The sequence below is a fragment of the Herpailurus yagouaroundi genome, unplaced genomic scaffold (genome assembly GCF_014898765.1).
Source record: "Herpailurus yagouaroundi ecotype Mexico unplaced genomic scaffold, PumYag 164, whole genome shotgun sequence".
Lineage (NCBI taxonomy): Eukaryota > Metazoa > Chordata > Mammalia > Carnivora > Felidae > Herpailurus > Herpailurus yagouaroundi.
The window spans coordinates 15618289-15638409 of NW_024412405.1; the positions used below are offsets into that span (position 1 = coordinate 15618289).

The 20121-nt window shown below is 41.8% G+C and overlaps 1 protein-coding gene across 6 annotated transcripts in view; it reads left to right on the top strand.

The window, feature by feature from the left end:
* DZIP1 (DAZ interacting zinc finger protein 1) overlaps window positions 1-20121 on the top strand; it is a 55304-nt gene that overhangs the window by 2014 nt on the left and 33169 nt on the right. For 5 of the 6 annotated variants that reach the window (XM_040487225.1, XM_040487228.1, XM_040487226.1 and 2 more), the window contains 5 exons: window positions 63-623; window positions 8031-8115; window positions 10827-10951; window positions 13520-13681; window positions 19481-19618. In XM_040487225.1, coding sequence (XP_040343159.1) covers window positions 63-623; window positions 8031-8115; window positions 10827-10951; window positions 13520-13681; window positions 19481-19618 — 1071 coding nt within the window. The remainder of the gene's footprint in view (window positions 1-62; window positions 624-8030; window positions 8116-10826; window positions 10952-13519; window positions 13682-19480; window positions 19619-20121) is intronic. The other variant, XM_040487230.1, reaches the window with a different exon arrangement.

Consider the following 20121-nt stretch of genomic DNA (forward strand, 5'->3'; position numbering starts at 1 on the left):
CGGCCGGGGCTCCCCGGGACTCCCAGCACCCTCACCACCCCTACGCTGCCTCCTCCCCGCAGCCCTTTCAGAAGCACGTCTACTACCCGCTGGCCAGCGGCCTGGAAGGACCCGACGCCCCCGCAGCAGCTGCCGCGGCGGGAGCGGCCACGATGGCCTGTGGCCCCCCCAGCGTGGCGTCGGTCCCCCTGCCCTTCTTCCAGTTCCGGCCGCGGCTGGAGAGCGTCGACTGGCGGCGGCTGAGCGCCATCGACGTGGACAAGGTGGCGGGCGCCGTGGACGTGCTCACGCTGCAGGAGAACATCATGAACATCACCTTCTGCAAGCTGGAGGACGAGAAGTGCCCGCACTGCCAGTCGGGGGTGGACCCGGTGCTGCTGAAGCTCATCCGCCTGGCGCAGCTCACCATCGAGTACCTGCTGCACTCGCAGGAGTTCCTCACCTCGCAGCTGCACCACCTGGAAGAGCGGCTGCGCCTGAGCCTGGCCGATGGCGAGCAGAGCAGGAAGCTCCTCACCAAGCAGGCCGGCGAGATCAAGTTACTCAAGGAAGAGTGTAAACGCAGGAAAAAGATAATCTCGACCCAGCAGCTGATGATCGAGACCAAAGCCAGCTATTACCAGGTGGGACGCTGCGTTGTGATTCCGATTCATAATCCAGTTTAACATCCTCGATTCCCACCTCGGTATTGAGAGTCCTTTCCTAGATCACCGACTTTCTTTTTTTCCCCTTCGTGAGATTTTTACTGTAAATCAGAAGAAACAACATAGTTAAGCAAAATAGTAATTTTAACCAACAGCTGACATGGTTCGTTACCTTCTGTAGACAACCAGAGGATTAATAATTAAACAAGCAATGTTGTCTGTCGTGCTTTGCTGAAAGTCGTCTTTATAAACGTTGGCTGTTTAAGAAACTGTGTCCTCCCCCTAATTGATGTAATGAGAAATAAACCGGGTACAAATTGCTGTCGAGGTCTGGCCCCAGATGATCTGGAATGATTAAATTTGTGGGGCTTTTATTTCAAGATATTTTCAAGCTTGCTGAAAAGTTGTAAGAATAGTGCAAAGAACTTCATAAACCCCTCACCCAGATTCTCCAGTTGTTAACATTTGCCACATTTGCTTTATTTTCTCATTCTATATATACATATTATTTTTGAACCCTTGGCCAGTGAGTTCCAGACTCCTAAGTAGTTCAGTTTGCATATCTCCTAAGACCAAGAACACTGACTAATGTAACAATATTAATGGTATAGAACAACAGTATTTGTTAATTGAACTGGTATTTAAAAAAAAAATTTTAATGTTTATTTTTGAGAGACACACACAGAGTGCCAGTGGGGGAGGGGCAGAGAGAGAGGGAGACACAAAATCTGAAGCAGGGTCCAGGCTCCCAGTTGTCAGCACAGAGCCTGACTTTGTGGGCTTGAACCCACAAACCGTGAGATTGTGACCTGAGCCGAAGTCAGAAGCTTAACCAACTGAGCCACCCAGGCACCCCTGAACATGTAGTATTTTAAATATATTTTATGGGGCACCTGGGTGTCTCGGTTAAGCATCCTGCTCTTGATTTTCTGGCTCAGTGATGAGATCTAGCCCAGTGATCTAACCTGGGGGCTGCCTCTGTGCTGAGCATGGAGTCTGCTTAGGATTCTCTCTCTCCCTCTCTCTGTCTCTACCCCACTTGCATGTGTACTCTCTCTCAAAATAAACATTAAAAAGTAAAATAAAATATATTTTATTAATGTAACAATAGTATTAAAAAAATTGAAACCTCTTGCTTTTCTGTGTTTAATCTCTAACTTTTACAGGTTAGATACTGAGCTAAGATAAATATTGTAATTTTTTAGCATAATAGAAATCAGTTGTATATATTTTTTTATTGATTAGATGGAGAAAATGCAAAGGGTATCAACAATGTTTGATAAAGTTATCAAAGAAGCAACAGGCTGACAAGACTGATTTCATATCCTTACATTGTAGTCACTTTGGCTAAATATGAATTAAAAGGCCTCAGTGAATGGGTGCCTGGCAGGTTCAGTCAGTAGAGCATGTGACTCTTGATCTTAGGGTTGTGAGTTCGAGCCCCATGGTAGGAGTAGAGTTTACTGGGAGGAAAAAAAAGCCTCAGTGGACTTAGGTACTAGCAGCGTGAGTAAATGCAGAGAACTGGGTGTAGGCACAGATTATGGTGTGGTCATTAGTGCTTAGGACTGACCCAACAGGAGCCTTGAGAGAAGTGTGCTTAAGATAGGTGAACAATTGGGACAGAATACTGTTAGAAAGGCTTAGTGTTTAGCCTTGGGTACACAACCCTGAGATATAATCCTCAAATGACACCTAATGTTGCTAATTGGCTATTTGTTTCATAAATGCCAGGTACATATTTATAAATAGTGTTGATATGGCCTTTTATAAATACATCTATTAAACAATGAAGAGAATAGGTTCTATTTAGACATTAAAAATAATTTAGCTTTGGTAGCAATCAGTGATATGTTAACAGCTATAACATACAGAAATTTTATGTTTATGAACATTTTTTCATTCTTTTAGTTACTATAGAAATAGGTGTTAGTAAAGATTTTCAAGTTTGAATGATACACATGAATAAAGGTAAGGGCTTCGTTTTATTTAATGACTGACACCTGCCAAGTTGGCCACTCAGCAGAGTCTCTGAATAACAGTGTTGGGTGTATGGCGTGCTCCAGTGTGACCATGTAGAGGTAGGATTGCCCAGACCATTCCTACTTAGTGTGGTATATAACACTCCGCTCTCTTAGGTGCCTTGCCATTGTCTCTTGATGGACTGAGCAGTGTTAGCCCTTTAGGGTGACAATTCCAGAGTTAGACTGTCTGGGTTTGAATCCTGACTATTCCACCATGCAAGTCAGTTAACATCTAGACCTAAGTTTCCTCATCTGGAAAATGAGAACATTAGTAGTAGGTATCTTTTAGGGCTGTTCTGAGAATTCCATGAGCTAATGCACATGCAGCATAAGGAAGTCTCAGCAAATGGCATCTGACATGTGGTGTTGATTTCCACCCTGGCTTCTTGGTAGTGAGCTGTGACTCCTCAGGATCTCTGCAAGGCCTCACACCTTTCCTAGGAGGTGAATAGCGGTGGTACAGGAAGAAGGCCAGGGGTTGCAGTGATAATGCTGTAAGAAGCGGTGATTCAGGGAGGGGAAGTCAAGTCTGCTGCTAAGAATAGTTGGCACATAGGCCAGCTGGGGGCCCAAGATGTTACAATTATTTCAACTCGGACATGTGAGGATATTTGGCCTATGATAAGATTTATAGGAAGACAATTGATTTTGTTTAAATAGCTATTTGACTTTAGCCTGCAGTCATGAATTTGTGTTTATGGAGACCTCCAAAAGCTGGGGAAGTCTCATGGCCATGTGTAAAGGCCAGTGTGTGCCAATGATGGGGTTGTCAAATTATTTTTTTAATGAAATTAAAAAATACCAGTGTATCATAACAGGACTTAGACTCATTTTAAGAACTTTTGTTTTCGCAGCTGGAAGACTCAGATTCCTGTCCATGCTTTAGCACTACAGGCAGATTTTGGAATCTATGTCAGTGAATTTCTGACCCTGGTTGCAGTTTTTCAGTGGAGATAGTGTTGGGGTAGAAAAAAGCATGCATTTTGGGGTGCCTGGGTTGCTCAGTTGGCTAAGCATCTGACCAGCTCAGGTCACAATCTCACGGTTTGTGAATTTGAGCTCTGCGTTGGGCTCTTTGCTGTCAGCGCAGAGCCTGCTTCAGATTCTCTGTCTCCCCCTCTCTCTGCCCCTCCCCTGCTCTGTCTTTCAAAAATAATGAACATTAGGAAAAAAAAAAAAAACAAGCATGTGTTTTGCAGTCAGAGAGACATAGGTTAAAATATGCATCTTATAACGCTGTGACCCAATTCATTCCCCACACCCTTAACCAACCTCTGGCAACCACTGGTCTTTTTACTGTCTCTGTAATTTTGCCTTTTCCAGAATGTCATATAGTTGGTATCACTCAGGATTTAGCCTTTTCAGATTGGTTTCTTTTACTTAATAAAATGCACTTAATGTCCTTCCATGTCTCATTTATCTGGTCACTTACTGAAGAACATCTTGGTTGCTTCCAAGCTTTGGCAATTATGAATAATGCTGCTATAAACTGATACGTGTGCAGGTTTCTGTATGGACATAGGTAATCTAAGTGGCTGTATCATTTTGCATTCCCACCAGCAATGGGTGAGAGTTCCTGTTGCTCCACTTCCTTGCCAGCATTTGCTGATGTCAATGCTCTGGATTTTGGTGATTCTAATGGGTGTAGGGTGGTATCTCATTGTTTAAATTTGCATTTCCCTAATGACACGTTATGTGGAGCATCTTTTCCTATGCTTAATTGCCATCTGTGTATCTTCTTTGGTGAAGTGTCTATTATAGTCTTTGGACTATTTTGTAGTTGTTTGTTTTCTTTTTGTTGAGTTTTAAGAGTTCTTTGTATATTTTGGGTAACAGTCTTTTATCAGTTGTGTGTGTTTTGCAAATGTTTTCTCCCAGTCTGTGGCTTGTTTTCTCATTTTCTTCACATTGTCTTTTGCAGAACAGAAGTTTTGAATTTTAATGAAGTCTTGTTTATCAGTTATTTCTCTTTAAAATTTTTATTTATTTATTTTGAGAGAGAGCAAATGCACACATGAGGGAGGGGCAGAGAGGGAGGGAGAGAGAGAATCCCAAGCAGGCTCCACACTGTGACATTGCAGAACCCCGTGTGGGGCTTGAACTCATGAACCATGCGATCATGACCTGAGCCAAAATGAAAAGTTGTTTGCTTAACCAACTGAGCCACCCAGGCGCCCTCAATTATTTCTTTCATGGATTGTGTCTCTGGTGTTGAATCTAAAAAGGCATCATCGAGATCATCTAGGTTTTCTTCTATGTTATTTTTAGGAGTTTTATAGTTTGGCCTTTTACATTTAGGTTGGTGATCCCTTTGAGTTCAATTTTGTAAAGGATGTGAAGTCTGTGTCAACATTCATTTCTTTGTGGATGTCCAGTTTTTCCAGTACCATTGTTGAAGAAACTGTCTTTGTTCCATTGTATTGTTTTTGCTCCTTTGTCAAAGATCAGGTGGTGATATTTATATGGGTTTATTTCTTGGCTCTCTCTTCTGCTCCACTGATCTGTTTGTCTGTTCCTTAGACAATACCACACTGTCTTGATTACTGTAGCTTTATATAGTAAGTCATAAAGTTGAGTAGCATCAGTCCTCCAACTTTGTCCTTCTCCTTCAATACCTCGTTGGCTATTTTAGGACTTTTGCTTCTTCGTACAAACTTTAGAATCAGTTTGTTGTTAACCACAAAGTAACTTGCTGGGATTTTGATTAGGGTTGCATTGACTCTGTAGATCAACATAGGGAAAATTGACATTTTGACAATATTGAGTCTTCTTATCCATTAACACAGATATTCATTTATTTAGTTCTTTGATTTGCTCTTCAGAACTTTGTAGTTTCCCTCCTATAGATATTTTACATGTTTTATTTTATTTTATTTTTTTGAGAGAGAGTGTGTATGCATATGAGAACACAAGCAGGGAAGGGGCAGAGGGAGAGGGAGAGAGAGAACCTTAAGCAGGTCCCATGCCCAGGATGGAGCCTGACTCTGGGCTTGATCCCACAACCATGAGATCATGACCTGAGCCAAAATCAAGAGTCGGACATTTAACCTGCTGAGCCAACCAGGTGCCCCTAGATCTCATACATATTTTGTTGGGTTCATACATAAGTATTCATTTTTGGGGTGCTAATGTAAAGGATGATTTATTTTTAATTTCAAATTCTATCTTTCCATTATGGAATATAGGAAAGCAGTTGACTTTAGTATATTAACCTTCTATCCCACAACTTTGCTATACCTGGTTGTTAGTTCTGGGATTGTTGTGGGTTTTTGTTTGTTTGTTTTGCCAATTCTTTTGGATTTTCTATAAAGACATTAATGTCATCTGCAAACAAAGAAATTCTGTATCTTCCTCCCTAATCTGTGTATTTGTTACTTCCTTTCCTTGCCTTATTGCATTAGCAAGGACTTCTAGTACAATGTTGAAAAGCAGCAGTGAAAAGGGACTTCCTTGCTTTGTACCTCATCTTAGTGGGGAAGCTTTGAGTTTTTCCACCAAGCGTGATATTAGCTGTAGGTGTTTGTTGTAGCTAGTCTTTACCAAGTTGGGAAAGTTCCCCTCTTCCCTGGAGTTTTTAACTCTTAGACTCTTCCACTGTGAGCCTCCAGCAATTTGTCAATTACAGTTTAGGTTTTCCTACCCCTTCTTACCCTGAGTTCATGGCTTTTCTGTATTGTTCAAATAGTTAAAATATCTATTTTTTGATTTTAGAAATTAAAAGTCACAGTTTCCAGAAAGCCTCATCCTTTCCTTTCTCCAGTGCTGTGCCTGGCCCTAAAGCCCACACCGACATCTGAGTCCAGTGGGCAGGCCATGACATACTAAACTTGAGCAGTCATCAAGAGCAGAGAAGGCTAGAAAGATACTTTAAAGACTCCCCGAAATGCAAGGCCAAGAAATATGCCATAATGTTGGCTTTCTGGGAAAGAGACCCTGAACTTCTGATGCAGTTATACTGATTTGGAGTAAGGCAAAACTGCACATGAATAGAAGAACATGTTAGTAGCACAATGAAAATGAAACTGCAAAATCCAAACTGGAAGAAACTCTGTAGGACACGTGTTTAGTTTCTTCAGCAAAAGAATTGCAAAGATAAAAGAGAGATGGGGGGGGCGGGGGCTGTCTATAGACCAGAAGACAGTGGAGAGACATAATGAGCAGTTGCAGGATATGGCCGTATTTGGATCCTGATTCAAAACAAACTGTAAAATTTTTTTCTAAGAATGTCCTTTTAGAGGCTCCTGGGTGGCTCAGTTGGTTAAATGTCCGACTTCAGCTCAGGTCATGATCTCACAGTTCGTGAATTTGAGCCCTGCTTTAGGCTCTGTGCTGACAGCTCAGAGCCTGGAGCCTGCTTCAGATTCTGTGTCTCCCTCTCTCTGCCCCTCCCCCACTCATGCTCTGTCTCTCAAAAATGAATAAATGTTAAAAAAAATTAAGAAAAAAAATGTCCTTTTAGAGATGGATTCTGAAATACTAACAAATGAAATATATAATATCCAGGCTTTAATTCAGGGTAATCCAGGAACAAAGATATAGATGAAACAAGTGGAATTTTTGCTTAAAATTTGAATCTGTGTTAAAGTGGAAAATAGAAATATTTGTGGGGTTTTTTTTTTTCAGTAAAATTCATTTTAGGAGGCCAAGTATTTCTAAGTATATGTTCAGTGATTTATTAATGCTGGGCTCTGGGAATAATGCTATGAATAAGATAGACAAGAGCCCACACTGTCAGGAATGTGACATTCTAGAACCAAGAGGGATTGAGCAGAGAACAATAAACAAGTGAAGTGGCTCAACGTGGAAATAGTAACTGTTGAGACATGCAATGATGAAAGTAAGTGTGGTGGGACAGTGACTGGCAGGAGGGCCATCTGCCAAGGTCTTGTTGAGGACGTGCCCAGTGGGGAAGATGCTCCTGGAATGACTCCTGAATGTCAGGAAGGAGCCAGTGGGGGGAAGGTCTTGGCAAGGTTCAGGCTGGGCTCGAGCTCTTGCAGAGGCTGAATTTGGCCTGCTTGAGGGACAGAAAGAAGACTGGCGTGGCTGGAGTGTCTCGAACAAGTTGGTGACAGGCTGGGAACCAGCTGTGGAACAGGAGCAGCATCAGGGGTTCCTGCAGGCACCCAAATGGGCTACTCTGGCTGTCGGGAGATAGCTGTCACTGCCTTGTTCTCAGTTTGGAGAGAACACCCTGGTTTACAGTTGTCTTTTTAGTCCTGCTTTTAGTATCCCTTGCCGGGATGATATCTTTTGGGGGACCGTTCCCAAGAGGTGGTGCTTTAGGTACCCCAATTTAATTGAAATTAGGTGGGAGAGCACTTGTTACAGACATTCAGATTTGTTGCTGTCTCCTTTTCAGTGCCATTTTTGTGATAAGGCCTTTATGAACCAAGCTTTTCTACAAAGTCACATTCAGCGCCGCCACCCTGAAGATTCTCACCTTGGTAAGTCACGAGCTCAGCTTCACAGAGCTGTTTTCCTTTTGGTACCTTTCTCTGTTTTCAGTGAGGCATGGTCCAGTGCATCTCTCAGTCCTTCTAAAAGTATCATAGTCTTTGTTCATTCATGAAATATTGAGCGCCTACTATGTGCCATGCACAGCACCAGGCCTGGGGCTATGGGCGCACACGAAACAGACCAAGTTCTGCCCTCTGGGGTCTTACATTCTGTTAGGAGGGGCAGAGGAAACACACTTAAATAAATGAGTGGTTCCTCTCAAACGGTGGCAAATGCAACACGGAAAATAAAACAAGAATGGGGTGGAGGTGGTCAGCAAAGTCTTCGCGGAGGAGGCCTTATTTGATCAGACACTGGATTGATGAGGAGGTCCCAGCCCGGGGAAAAGCTGGGGAATGAATATCCCAGACATGGGGAGCTCTGAGTGTCGGAGGTGTGAGGGGCAGGCAGCACAGCATGTTTGAGGAACAGACAGAAGATCAGTGGAATAGAGCGAGCAAGGCATTAGTGTGTGGGGACATTGGAAGGGAGGGGGCCAGGTCACGTGGGGCATTGAAGGCCCAGGTCAGGAATGTGGGTGGCGGCTGGTGAAGAGCATAGGGGCTGTGGTGGTGGAAGCAGGTGGAAGAGTGAGGAGGCTACTGGGGTAATGCAGGTGAGTGATGTGGCAGCAGGACCAGGACGAGACCAGGGAAGACCAGAGAAGTGAAGATGGAGAGGACGTGTGTTCTGCACAGAGCCCACAGACGTGTGACTTAGCATGAGAACAAGAGATAAGAGAAAGACAGTCTTGGATTTCGTCCTGTACATTTGGGTGAGTGGCAGTGATGTCTACTGAGGTGGGGACCTAGGGGTGGGAGGTGGGCTGAGGAAGGAAGGAGAATGAGAGTGTGTGTTGGTCAGGGTAAACCTGAGGCACACATACAAATGCCATGCGAGTGGAGATGCAGGGGGTCTGGAGGTCACGGTGAGGCCCAGGGTGGAGATACAAATCCAGGAGTCATTAGCAGAGCTGGGCTGGATGAGCTCACCTAGACAGAGAAGAGAAGGTGGCTAGGGGCCAGCCTCAAGGCTTTCCCAACATCAGGAGCTCAGGAGGAGCAGCCTAGTGGGTGAGAAATAGTTATGGAAGCAGGAGGGAGACCTGGGGAGTGTGTTGTCATGGAAACCAAGGGAAACAAGTGTTTCAGGAAGGAGGCAGTGACCAATTTATTGAATGTACCTGAGGCATAGATAGAGTAAGATGAAGACTGAGAATTGGTTATTGCTGTCACGATGGCTGTTGTTGACCTTGACATAGCAGCTTCAGTGGATTGGTGTGGACAAAAGCCCAAGGGGAGTGAGCTGAGCTGACAATCAGGTGAGCAAGTGGTCATGTTGTAGACATTTGCTTCAGTAACATTTGCTGGGAAGGACAGCAGAGACATGAAGCATTGTCTGGAAGAAAATGTGAAACAAAGGGAAAATTTTTGTTTCATTTGATGTGGGAGATACAAAGATGTATTTGGGTGCTGATATGAATTAACCAAGTTTAGAGTAGGAAAATAAGCAAGAGAGGGCAGGAGTTCGGTGGCTTATCAACTAGATTTCCTGTTACTTAAATATTCTTAAAAATAAAAAGTACCAGGTCTATTTCTTCTTGCAGATCAAAGCATTCTGCAGATTGCCTACAGACCAGTAACCCACTGGAATTCTCATTATGATCTTAATGTTTTCTTATCTAGATGTACGTACTCCTAACCTGTCACTAAGTACTTGCTTTCTGAAACCTCCCTTTTTTGCCAGTCTGTTTCCATTCCTGCCTATTTCGGACAAACAGATTGATTTAGGAAAATAGCTAAGCTTTGTATAAACAATACGAATGGCATAAAATTCCACATGGAAGTCATGGACCGTTGATACTACTTAGCAATATAGTGGAGAGATTGGGAAGGTTAAATAGTTTAATTAATCTACCATTCTTCCGTGTGAAACTGACCTTCTTTCTCTTCTGTTTCAGTATCTTATTCTATCTCATACTCGTTTCAGAGAGTATTTCAGACTCTGAAATGAGTATTATTTCTTCAGGTCATCTTTGAGATTCTGACTTTCCACTTTGGCTTTCATACCTTGCATGTCTACACTCACAGACACATGTACATCCATTCAGTCATGTGCACATCTTCATGTAAGTACATGTACATAAGTATCTTCCCTTCACTTGTTGCTTCCTTTTACAACCTTCTGGTACCTCTTTTTGGCCCTGTGAACAGTTTATGGCCCCAGTTTGCATCTTGAATGCCAGCCTCTGATTGTCTTAGCACTGATGGGGTTCTCAGGAGAATGTGGTGGGAGCCAGAAAGATAGTGACCTGCCGTGAAAGCTTCCCTTCTCTCACCGAGACAGGCATCTCAAAGAAGAGCCCGGGATTATTCCTTGTCACCATTATTATTCCCTGAATGGGCTCTCACACTGTCTCTGGAGGGTAATCCAGTACAGTGGCCGAAATAATCTGCTGAAAGTAATTCAGTGCCCAGTAACATGATGGGCTGCGAGTAAACACTCATGAGCAAAAATTGGCTCATGTGGCACAAAAAAAGTAATAATATCCCAAGTTGGAGCATTTTCCTTTGTCTTTGTCATATCAATAAGATCCTGTAAGTTTTCAGATAGGTTTCAGTAGAGGTGGTATTTTAGTAAAATATTTCTGTTGCAACAGAGTATAAGAAAAAGGCACAGACTGATAAGCTCCAGAGTGAGATTGACATGCTGAAGGAGCAGCTGCAGCTCACCAAGTCTCAGCTGGAGGCTGCGCAGCATGCCCACGCTGTCAGGTTCTCTAAGGTACGGTACTGAATTCGGAAACGGTGGGATGGTGAGAAGGATCGGGATTAATTCCTTTTAAATGTTTGGTGGAATTCACCAGTGAAGCCATCTGGTCCTGGGCTTTTCTTTGTTGGGAGGAATTTGATTACTGATTCAATCTCCTTATTCACTGGTCTGTTCAGATTTTGTTTTTCCATGATTCAGTGTTGGTAGGTTGCATGTTTCTAGCAATTTATCCATTTCTTTGAGATGGTCCAATTTGTTGGCATATAATCATATGCATAGTGGGCTATTATAATCTTTTGTAATTCTGTAGTGTCCGTTGTAATGTCTCCTCTTTCATTTATAATTTATTTGAGTCCTTTTTCTTTTCTTGGTTAGTCTAGCTAAGAGTTTGTTAATTTTGTTTATCTTTTCAAAAGCTCCAACTCTTAGTATTGTTCATCTTTTCCATTGTTTTTTTGTTCTCTATTTTATTATTTCTGCTCTAATCTTTATATTTCCTTCCTCCTGCTAACTTTGAGCTTAGTTTTTTTCTAGATCTTGAGGCATAAAGTTAGATTGTTTACTTGAGATATTTCTTTTTTTCTTAATGTAGACATTTTTAGCTGTGAACTTTCCTCTTAAAACTGCTTTTGCCATATCCCATATGTTTTCGTATGTTGTGTTTCCGTTTTTGTTTATCTCAAGATCTTATTTACTTCCCTTTTGATTCCTTCTTTGATGCATTGGTTGTTCAGGAATGTATTGTTTATTTTCCACATATTTGTAAATTTTCATTTTCCTCCTGTTGCTGATTTCTTCTTCTTTTTCTTAATGTTTAGTTCTGGGAGAAAGAGAGAAAGCACAAGTGGGGGAGGGGCAGAGAGAGAGAGAAAAAGACAGAATTCAAAGCAAGCTCCAGGTTCCAAGCTGTTCAGCACCGAGCCTAATGTGGGTCTCAAACTCATGAATCAAGAGATCATGACCTGAGTTGGTCTGTCACTTAACCCAATGAGCCTCCCAGGCTCCCCCTTCCTGTTAACTAATTTCTAGTTGCATACAATTGTGGTCAGAAAAGATACTTGATATAAATTCAGTCCTCTTGAATTTGTTAAGACTTGGCATCTAATGTATGATCTATCCTGGAGAAAGTTCCACATGAGCTAAGCAGACTGTGTGTTCTGCTGGATACTATCTGTTGGATATTATATGTCTATTGGGTCCATTTGGTATGAAGTGTTCAAATCCTGGGTTTCCTTATTGACTTTGTGTCTGGGCAATCTATCCATTGTTGAGAGTGGGTATTAAAGGCCCCTATGATTACTGTGTTGCTGTTTATTTCTCCTTTTTGTTCTGTTAGTATATGCTTTATAAATTTAGATGCTGCAATGTTGGATACATAAATATTTATAATTCTTATACCTTCTTGATAAATTGATCTCTGTTATTGTTAAGTAACCTTTGTCTCCTGACATCTTTCTTTTTTTAACGTAGGCGTTTACAGCTATAAATTTCCCTCTTAGCACTGCTTTGGTTTCTCCTTTTTTTTTTTTTTTTATTGGCATGTTACGTTTTAATTTTCATCCATCTCAAAGTATTTTCTAATTTCCCTAGTGAGTTTTTCTTTGTCTCATTAGTTGCTTAAGAGTACAGTGTTTAATTTTTTAAGTATTTGTGAATTTTCCAGATTTTCTTCTGTTATTGATTTCTGGCTTCATTCCACTGTGGTTGGGAAATACACTTAGCACACTTTCAATCTTTTAAAATTTATTGAGAGGGGAGCCTGGGTGACTCAGTCGGTTGAGCATTCTATTCTTGATTTCAGCCCAGGTCATGATTTCATGGTTCATGAGATTGAGCCCCGCATTGGGCTCTGCGCTGACAGTAGGGGAGCCTGCTTGGAATTCTCTCTCCCTCTCTCTCTGCCTCTCCCCCTTCCCTCAAAATTAACAAATAAACTTAAATAATTAAAATTTTTGAGACTCTTTTGTGACCTAACATTTGCTCTCTCCTGGTGAATCTTCCATGAGCATTTAACAAGAATGTACGTTCTGCTGCTCTTGGGTATTCTGTATATGTCAGACTAAGTTTGTTTATTGCGTTAAGTCTGCAGTTAGGTTAAAAAAAAAAAAACAAAAAAACACCTGAAGGTCATTGAGAAATCAAAGGCTGATTGACTAGACATAAATTTAGCTTGTATAAATAGGAATTTGTGTTTTGGGAGTGAGATGGGGCTACTCTATCCAAATTGATACAGTATTGAGAATGGTTCTGCTCAATAGACATTTTCTTTTAAAGGTTGTTTACATTTTACATATTTTTGCATATCTACTATACAAGTTCATAGATCACCGAACTCTTGAGACTTTGGACCTCTGTGTTTGTATTTTAAGAGGTGTAAGGATGAAAGGATGCCATGTGCTGTTTTTGGTTTGGAAAAATCGCTGTGGACGTTGCCATTATATGAAGTGCTATTGCACACCTAACTGATACACTCAATACTAGCTGGAGCTATGTCCATTTATTTAAAATTTTGCACATGTCATTTATTTAAAATTTTGCTTCATATAGAACTTTTAAAACCATGCATTCAAATAATTTCAGGAATATGAAATGCAGAAAACAAAAGAGGAAGAATTTCTGAAGTTATTTGATAGATGGAAAGAAGAAGAAAAGGAGAAACTAGTTGATGAAATGGAAAAAGTCAAGGAAATGTTTATGAAGGAGTTTAAAGAATTGACCTCCAAGAATTCAGCATTAGAATATGTAAGTATTAAACCAAGTACTCCTCATAGTATTGGTAGGATTGTTGCCTTGAGAGGTAACATTAGAATGGCATTATGGCCAGTGGATCTAGAAATCACTTTATTGTGCCTTGGTCCAGACAGCCCCTTTCTTGAGAGTCCTGAGGGAGCTTGAGACATACAGAAGACAGAGCAAGTCAGAAAAGTCATTTCTTTGAAAGTGGGAGCTTTGGCTCCAAACGCATGTGCAGAACACTTGGTACATTTGAGGGGCTCCTGGCTGGCTCAGTCGGTGGAGCATGCAATGCTTAATCTCGAGGCTGTGAGTTCAAGCCCCATGTTGGGTATAGGGATTAACTAAAAAACTAAAGATTATGGGGCGCCCGGGTGGCTCAGTCGGTTGAGTGTCTGACTTCAGCTCAGGTCATGATCTCACAGTCCGTGAGTTCGAGCCCCACGTCCGGCTCTGTGCTGACAGCTCAGAGCCTGGAGCCTGTTTCAGATTCTGTGTCTCCATCTCTCTCTGAACCTCCGCCGTTCATGCTCTCTCTCTCTCTCTGTCTCAAAAATCAATAAAGGTTTAAAAAATTTAAAAAATAAAATAAAATAAAAAAATAAAGATTAAATAAATCTTAAAAAAAAAAAAAAAGAACATTTGGTACATTTGGTACCCTTGGTCAGATCATAGAAGAGGGTCTCTGTTTCCTTAGCTAGTTAGGATAGCCAATAAGCCATAAGCCTCCTCCCTGAATTCTGAAGCTTTCTAAGTTCCAAAGGAACTTTCCGGAAAGGCTGACACAGATCACCCATGTGGAAGAAGAAAGCCAACCCACAAAGGACAGAAGTAGAATTTTTTTTGCCAGGTCCCTTCCTGGTCGGTGGGAAGGACAGCTGTTCTGAGCAAGCAGAATGTAACTAAATGAGTCTCCATCCCTTATAGGAGCAGTCTTGTTCCACACTGCCCTGGTCACATGCATAGACAGAGACATGGCTTGCTGGGCTAGGACCTTAACCTCTGTGACAGTGATCGCTGTCCTCCAGCGAAGGAATGATTTGAGCTGGATGGGCAGCCCAGTCCCGGGTCACCCTTGGGGAAAGGAAGCAAGATCCTTGAGCTCCCTCTAGAGGCCAACAAGTTTTACAAACTAAAATGGAAAGATATTTTTGGAATATGGCTCAAGGCCTTCTCTAAAGCGCCTTGAACTCTTGCATAGGGGTAGGGAAACCACAACCTGTGAACCGAATCTGACATACCACCCATCTTTGTATGGCCAGTGAGCCAAGAAAGGTTTTAATATTTCTAAATGGTTGAAAAAGGTCATAAGAAGAATATGTCACAACACATAAAAATTACATGAAGTTTACATTTCTGTGTCCATAAGTTTTATTGGCATACGACCACATGTGTTCCTTTACACTTTGTCTGTGGTGCTTTTGTGCTGGAGCCGTACAGGTGAGTGATTATCACCAAGGCCTTATGTGTCTCCCAAAGCCAGAATACCGTCTGGCTCTTTACAGAAAATTTGCCAGCCCCGTCATATCTTTATAAAGCAAACATGGCAAAATGTTAACAATTGGTCCAAATGGGTGTTCATTATATTATTCTTTCAACTTTTCTTTTTCATTTTTTTTTTAATTTTTATTTATTTTGAGAGAGTGCACAAGCACTAGCAGGGGAAGAACAGAGAGAGAAAGAGGGAGAAAGAGAGAATCTCAAGCAGACTCCATGCTGTCAGTGCAGAGCCCAATGCAGGGCTCAATCTCATGAACTGTGAGATCATGACCTGAGCCGAAATCAAGAGTCAGTTGCTCAATCAGCTGAACCACCCAGGTGCCCCTCAACATTTCTATAAGTTGTAATTTGCAAATAAAAACTTGAAAGGGAATAAATTTGGATGGTTCACTGTGTCTTTTTTTGTAGGGCTACAACTTCCTGTTGGTTCAGTCATTCCATATCACCTCTCCTTGGTTGTTGTTTCTAAGCATCAGAACACCTAGGCAGTAATTTCTCTATCCATGGTTTCTTTCTTGACCCCTGCACCAGGGACCTTTCCTGAACTCCTATCTGTGGTTCAAAGTGGGATGCCGTATAACCCACTGGTGGATTGCGATACTAACCAATTTAAGACTGGCTTCTCACATCTTCATCAAGGCTGTACTCATTTTTCCCTTTGTGATAAGCTGCTAATTAGAGTTCTTTTGCCTAAGGTTCCATCCAGGATCCTGCCCCCAGCTCCCTGCTCCTGGGATAATTTTAATAGTGGATTGGGACTTTTCCCCACATAGGGCTTTTTTACCACTCCTACATTTTTTGGGGGGTGGGGGGGTAAAAAGATGGCTTTATTGAGATATAGTTTCTATACCATAAAATTCACCCACTTAGAGTGCACAGTTTGGTAGTTTTTAGTATGTTCACAGGGTTGTGCATCCATCCTCACGTTTTGGAATATTTCATCACCACGAGAAACGTTGTGCCCGTTGGCACTCCCTCCCCCAAGCCACTGGCAACCACAGATCTGCTTTCTGTCTCTGTGGATCTGCCTATTCTGGATGTTACGTGTGAATTGAATCATACAATATGTGATCTTTTGTGAGCAGCTGCTTCCCAGTTAGTATAATGTTTCTGGGATTCATCCACGTCGTAAGGATATATATACATCACTATTTCATTCCTGTAGTTGCCGCATGATTTTCCATTCCATGAATATCATACTTCTTTTTCTTTTTTTTTTATGCAGAGTTTCAGATTGTTTTTTAATTTAACTTTATTTTTTATTTTTTAAAATTTGCGTCCAAAATAGTATATAGTGAAGCAATGATTTCAGTAGATTCCTTAATACCCCTTACCCATTTAACCCATCCCCCCTCCTACCATCCCTCCAGCAACCCTCAGTTTGTTCTCCATATTTATGAGTCTCTTCTGTTTTGTCCTCCTCCCTGTTTTTATATTATTTTGTTTCCCTTCCTTTATGTTCATCTGTTTTGTCTCTTAAAGTCCTCATATGAGTGAAGTCATATGATTTTTGTCTTTCTCTGACTGACTAATTTCACTTAGCATAATACCCTCCAGTTCCATCCACATAGTTGCAGATGGCAAGATTTCATTCTTTTTGATTGCTGAGTAATACTCCATTGTGTATGTATGTGTGTGTATATATACATACATATACGTGTGTATATATATGTATATATATGTATATATATGTATATATGTATATATATATACATATATATACATATATATATACATGTATATGTATGTATATATACCACATTTTCTTTATCCATTCATCCATCGATGGACATTTGGGCTCTTTCCATACTTTGACTATTGTTGATAGTGCTGCTATAAACATGGGGGTGCATGTGTCCCTTCGAAACAGCATACCTGTATCCCATGGATAGATGCCTAGTAGTGCAATTGCTGGGTCGTAGGGGAGTTCTATTTTTAGCTTTTTGAGGAACCTCCATACTGTTTTCTGGAGTGGCTGCACCAGCTTGCATTCCCACCAACAATGCAAGAGACCCTCTTTCTCCACATCCTCGCCAACAACCATGAATATCATATTTCATTTGTCTGTTCATCAGTTGACAACATGTGGGTTGTTTACCCATTTTTAGCTATAGATGGTTTTTAAAATTATTATTATTTTTTAAGTTTATTTATGTATTTTGAGAGGGACAGAAACAGTGTGAGTGGGGGAAGGGCAGAGAGCGAGAATCCCAAGCGGGCTCCGTGCTGCCAGCCCAGAGCCCGACACGGGGCTCAAACTCATGAACTGAGAGATCATGAACTGAGTGGAAACCAGGAGTTGGATGCTTAACTGACTGAGCCATCCAAGTGCCCCTAAAATTATTATTTATAAGAGACTTCATTTTTTAGAATAGTTAAGCTTACAGAAAAATTGAGCATCCAGTACAGAAAATTCCATGTAACACCCCCCTCTCCTACCCTGTACAGTTTTCCATCTTACTGACAACTTAGTCTGGTACATTTGTTACAGTTGATGAGCCAATACTGATACATTAGTATTAATTAATCTCCATACTGTGGTTCCACTTCTTTAGCTTTTACCTAACGTCACTTTTCTGCTCCAGGGTCCTCTCCAGGATACCACATGATATTTAGTTGTCACACCTCCTTAGCTTGTCTGAGACAGTTTCTCTGACTTGTTTTCAGTGACCTGGACAATTTTGAGGAGTACCTTACCTGTCAGTAGGACGCCCCTCTACTGGAATTCACCCAGGAGTCTTCTCTTGGTTAGACTGGGCTTACGGGTTTGGGGGATGAAACCCTCAGTGATAAAGTTACAGTTTTCATCACATCATCTCAAGGCTAATACTCTCTTCATGATTAATGGTTGTTGGTGTTGACCTTGATCACCCGGCTCAGGTTGTGTCGGTCAAGTTTCTCTGCTGAGAAGTCAGCCTCCACCAATTTCACACTGTACTCTTTGAAAAGAAGTGGCTGTGTTCAGCCCAGATTTAAGCGGGGGAGCGATGCTCCCCACCCTTTTGTTTCTTCGGTTAACGTATTACCTTCTGTGATTTTTCTGAGGGTTTTTTACCACTGCTAACTTTAGGAATAACATAACAGGCAATAGGTAAAATTAAAACATGTTGTCCCTCATGGGTTCACGGATACATTTGCAGGATGATGGTGGCCTCACCACTCAATTGTCATGAGAACCTGGGCACCTGGCTGGCTCAGTCAGTCAAGCATCTGACTCTTGGTTTCGGCTCAGGTTATGATCTCACAGTGCATGAGTTCGAGCCCCGCATCGGGCTCCATGCTGACAGGGCGGAGCCTGCTTGGGATTCTCCATCTCTCTGTCTCTCTCTGCCTCTCCCCTGCACATGTCCCCCACCCCCGCCTTCACCGCCTCTCTCAAAATAAATAAATAAGTAAATAAATAAATAAACATAAAAAATTGTATTTATATTAGGAATACAAATAAGTAAAAAAATAAAAAGAAATAATCATGAGAACCAGCTGCACGCAGTTCCTCTGTTCCTGGACACTGTTGTGTGCCCATCAGAAATTTTAAGACCCATTGTATAAGATTAGAAAGTTAGGTTGTCCTTTCTGTTGCAATCACCCCGTACATATGCTGTTGGAAAAACTGGAAAGCAGCAGAAAGAAAACCGGAAAACCAGTAGGTGGGAGAAGGAGAAAGCACAACAAGCATCTAGTAAGGATAGTCGGATTTAAACGTGGCTACAGGGGCGCCTGGGTGGCGCAGTCGGTTAAGCGTCCGACTTCAGCCAGGTCACGATCTCGCGGTCCGTGAGTTCGAGCCCCGCGTCAGGCTCTGGGCTGATGGTCGGAGCCTGGAGCCTGTTTCCGATTCTCTGTCTCCCTCTCTCTCTGCCCCTCCCCCGTTCATGCTCTGTCTCTCTCTGTCCCAAAAATAAATAAAAAACGTTGAAAAAAAAATTTAAAAAAATAAAAAATAAAAAATAAACGTGGCTACATGTTGGGGCTCCCGGGTGGCTCAGTCAGTTAAGCATCCGACTTCGGCTCAGGTCACGATTTCACAGTCCTTGAGTTCGAGCCCCACGTCAGGCTCTGTGCTGACAATGTGGAGTCTGGAGCCTGCTTCAAATTCTGTGTCTCCCTCTCTCTGCCCCTCCTCTGCCCCTGCTCGCTCTCTCTCTCTCTCTCTCTCTCTCTCTCTGTCTGAAAAAAAATAATAAATAAACATTAAAAAAAATTAAATGAAAATAAAAGTGGCTACATGTTCCCCAATTTTATTTGTGTTCAGTCTTTTGAAAGTATAAACATCTGCACCAGTGAGTTTGCATTTATTTTCTTTCATAGCAATTGTCAGAAATCCAGAAGTCCAACATGCAGATCAAGTCCAATATTGGCACGTTAAAAGACGCACGTGAGTTTAAAGAAGAACGTCCTCAGTATCCCCAGGATTTCCAGAATGTGATGCAACTTCTTGATAGTCAGGTATGTGCCAGTGGCCAGTAACTGCAGCCGGGGCCTGATTTTTCTTCCTGAAGCAGTTTACAGCAAGCATTTCCTATTAAAAAAAGGGTTTGTCTCTTCCCGTGACCATGAAGCTAGTTCTTTTCTTCTTGTCTCCTAATACACGTATAATTAATCATAGCCGTTCATTAGATGCTTGTTGATTGACTAACAGATGCAGATATAGACTGGTTGGCAAAACTGTTTCATTTTTGGCTAACACGGTATCAACTTGAATTGTGTGGGATTACCTTAGAGTTGATTTTTCGTATTTCAGAGGTAGGTCCCTGCTGTCAAAAGCCCTAGAAAGGCATAATGAAGCACTAACTTTATTTTTAGAGCTGAAAGATCTGGCTGCATTGCTGTACTGATGGTCTTCTTCATTTATGAAACCGAATTACAGTTGTGTGGAAAGTGGTGTCCATAATCAGCACAGTTGTCATTCTGGCAATTTTCGCCCTCCTGGTTCAGGGGAACATTGCTTT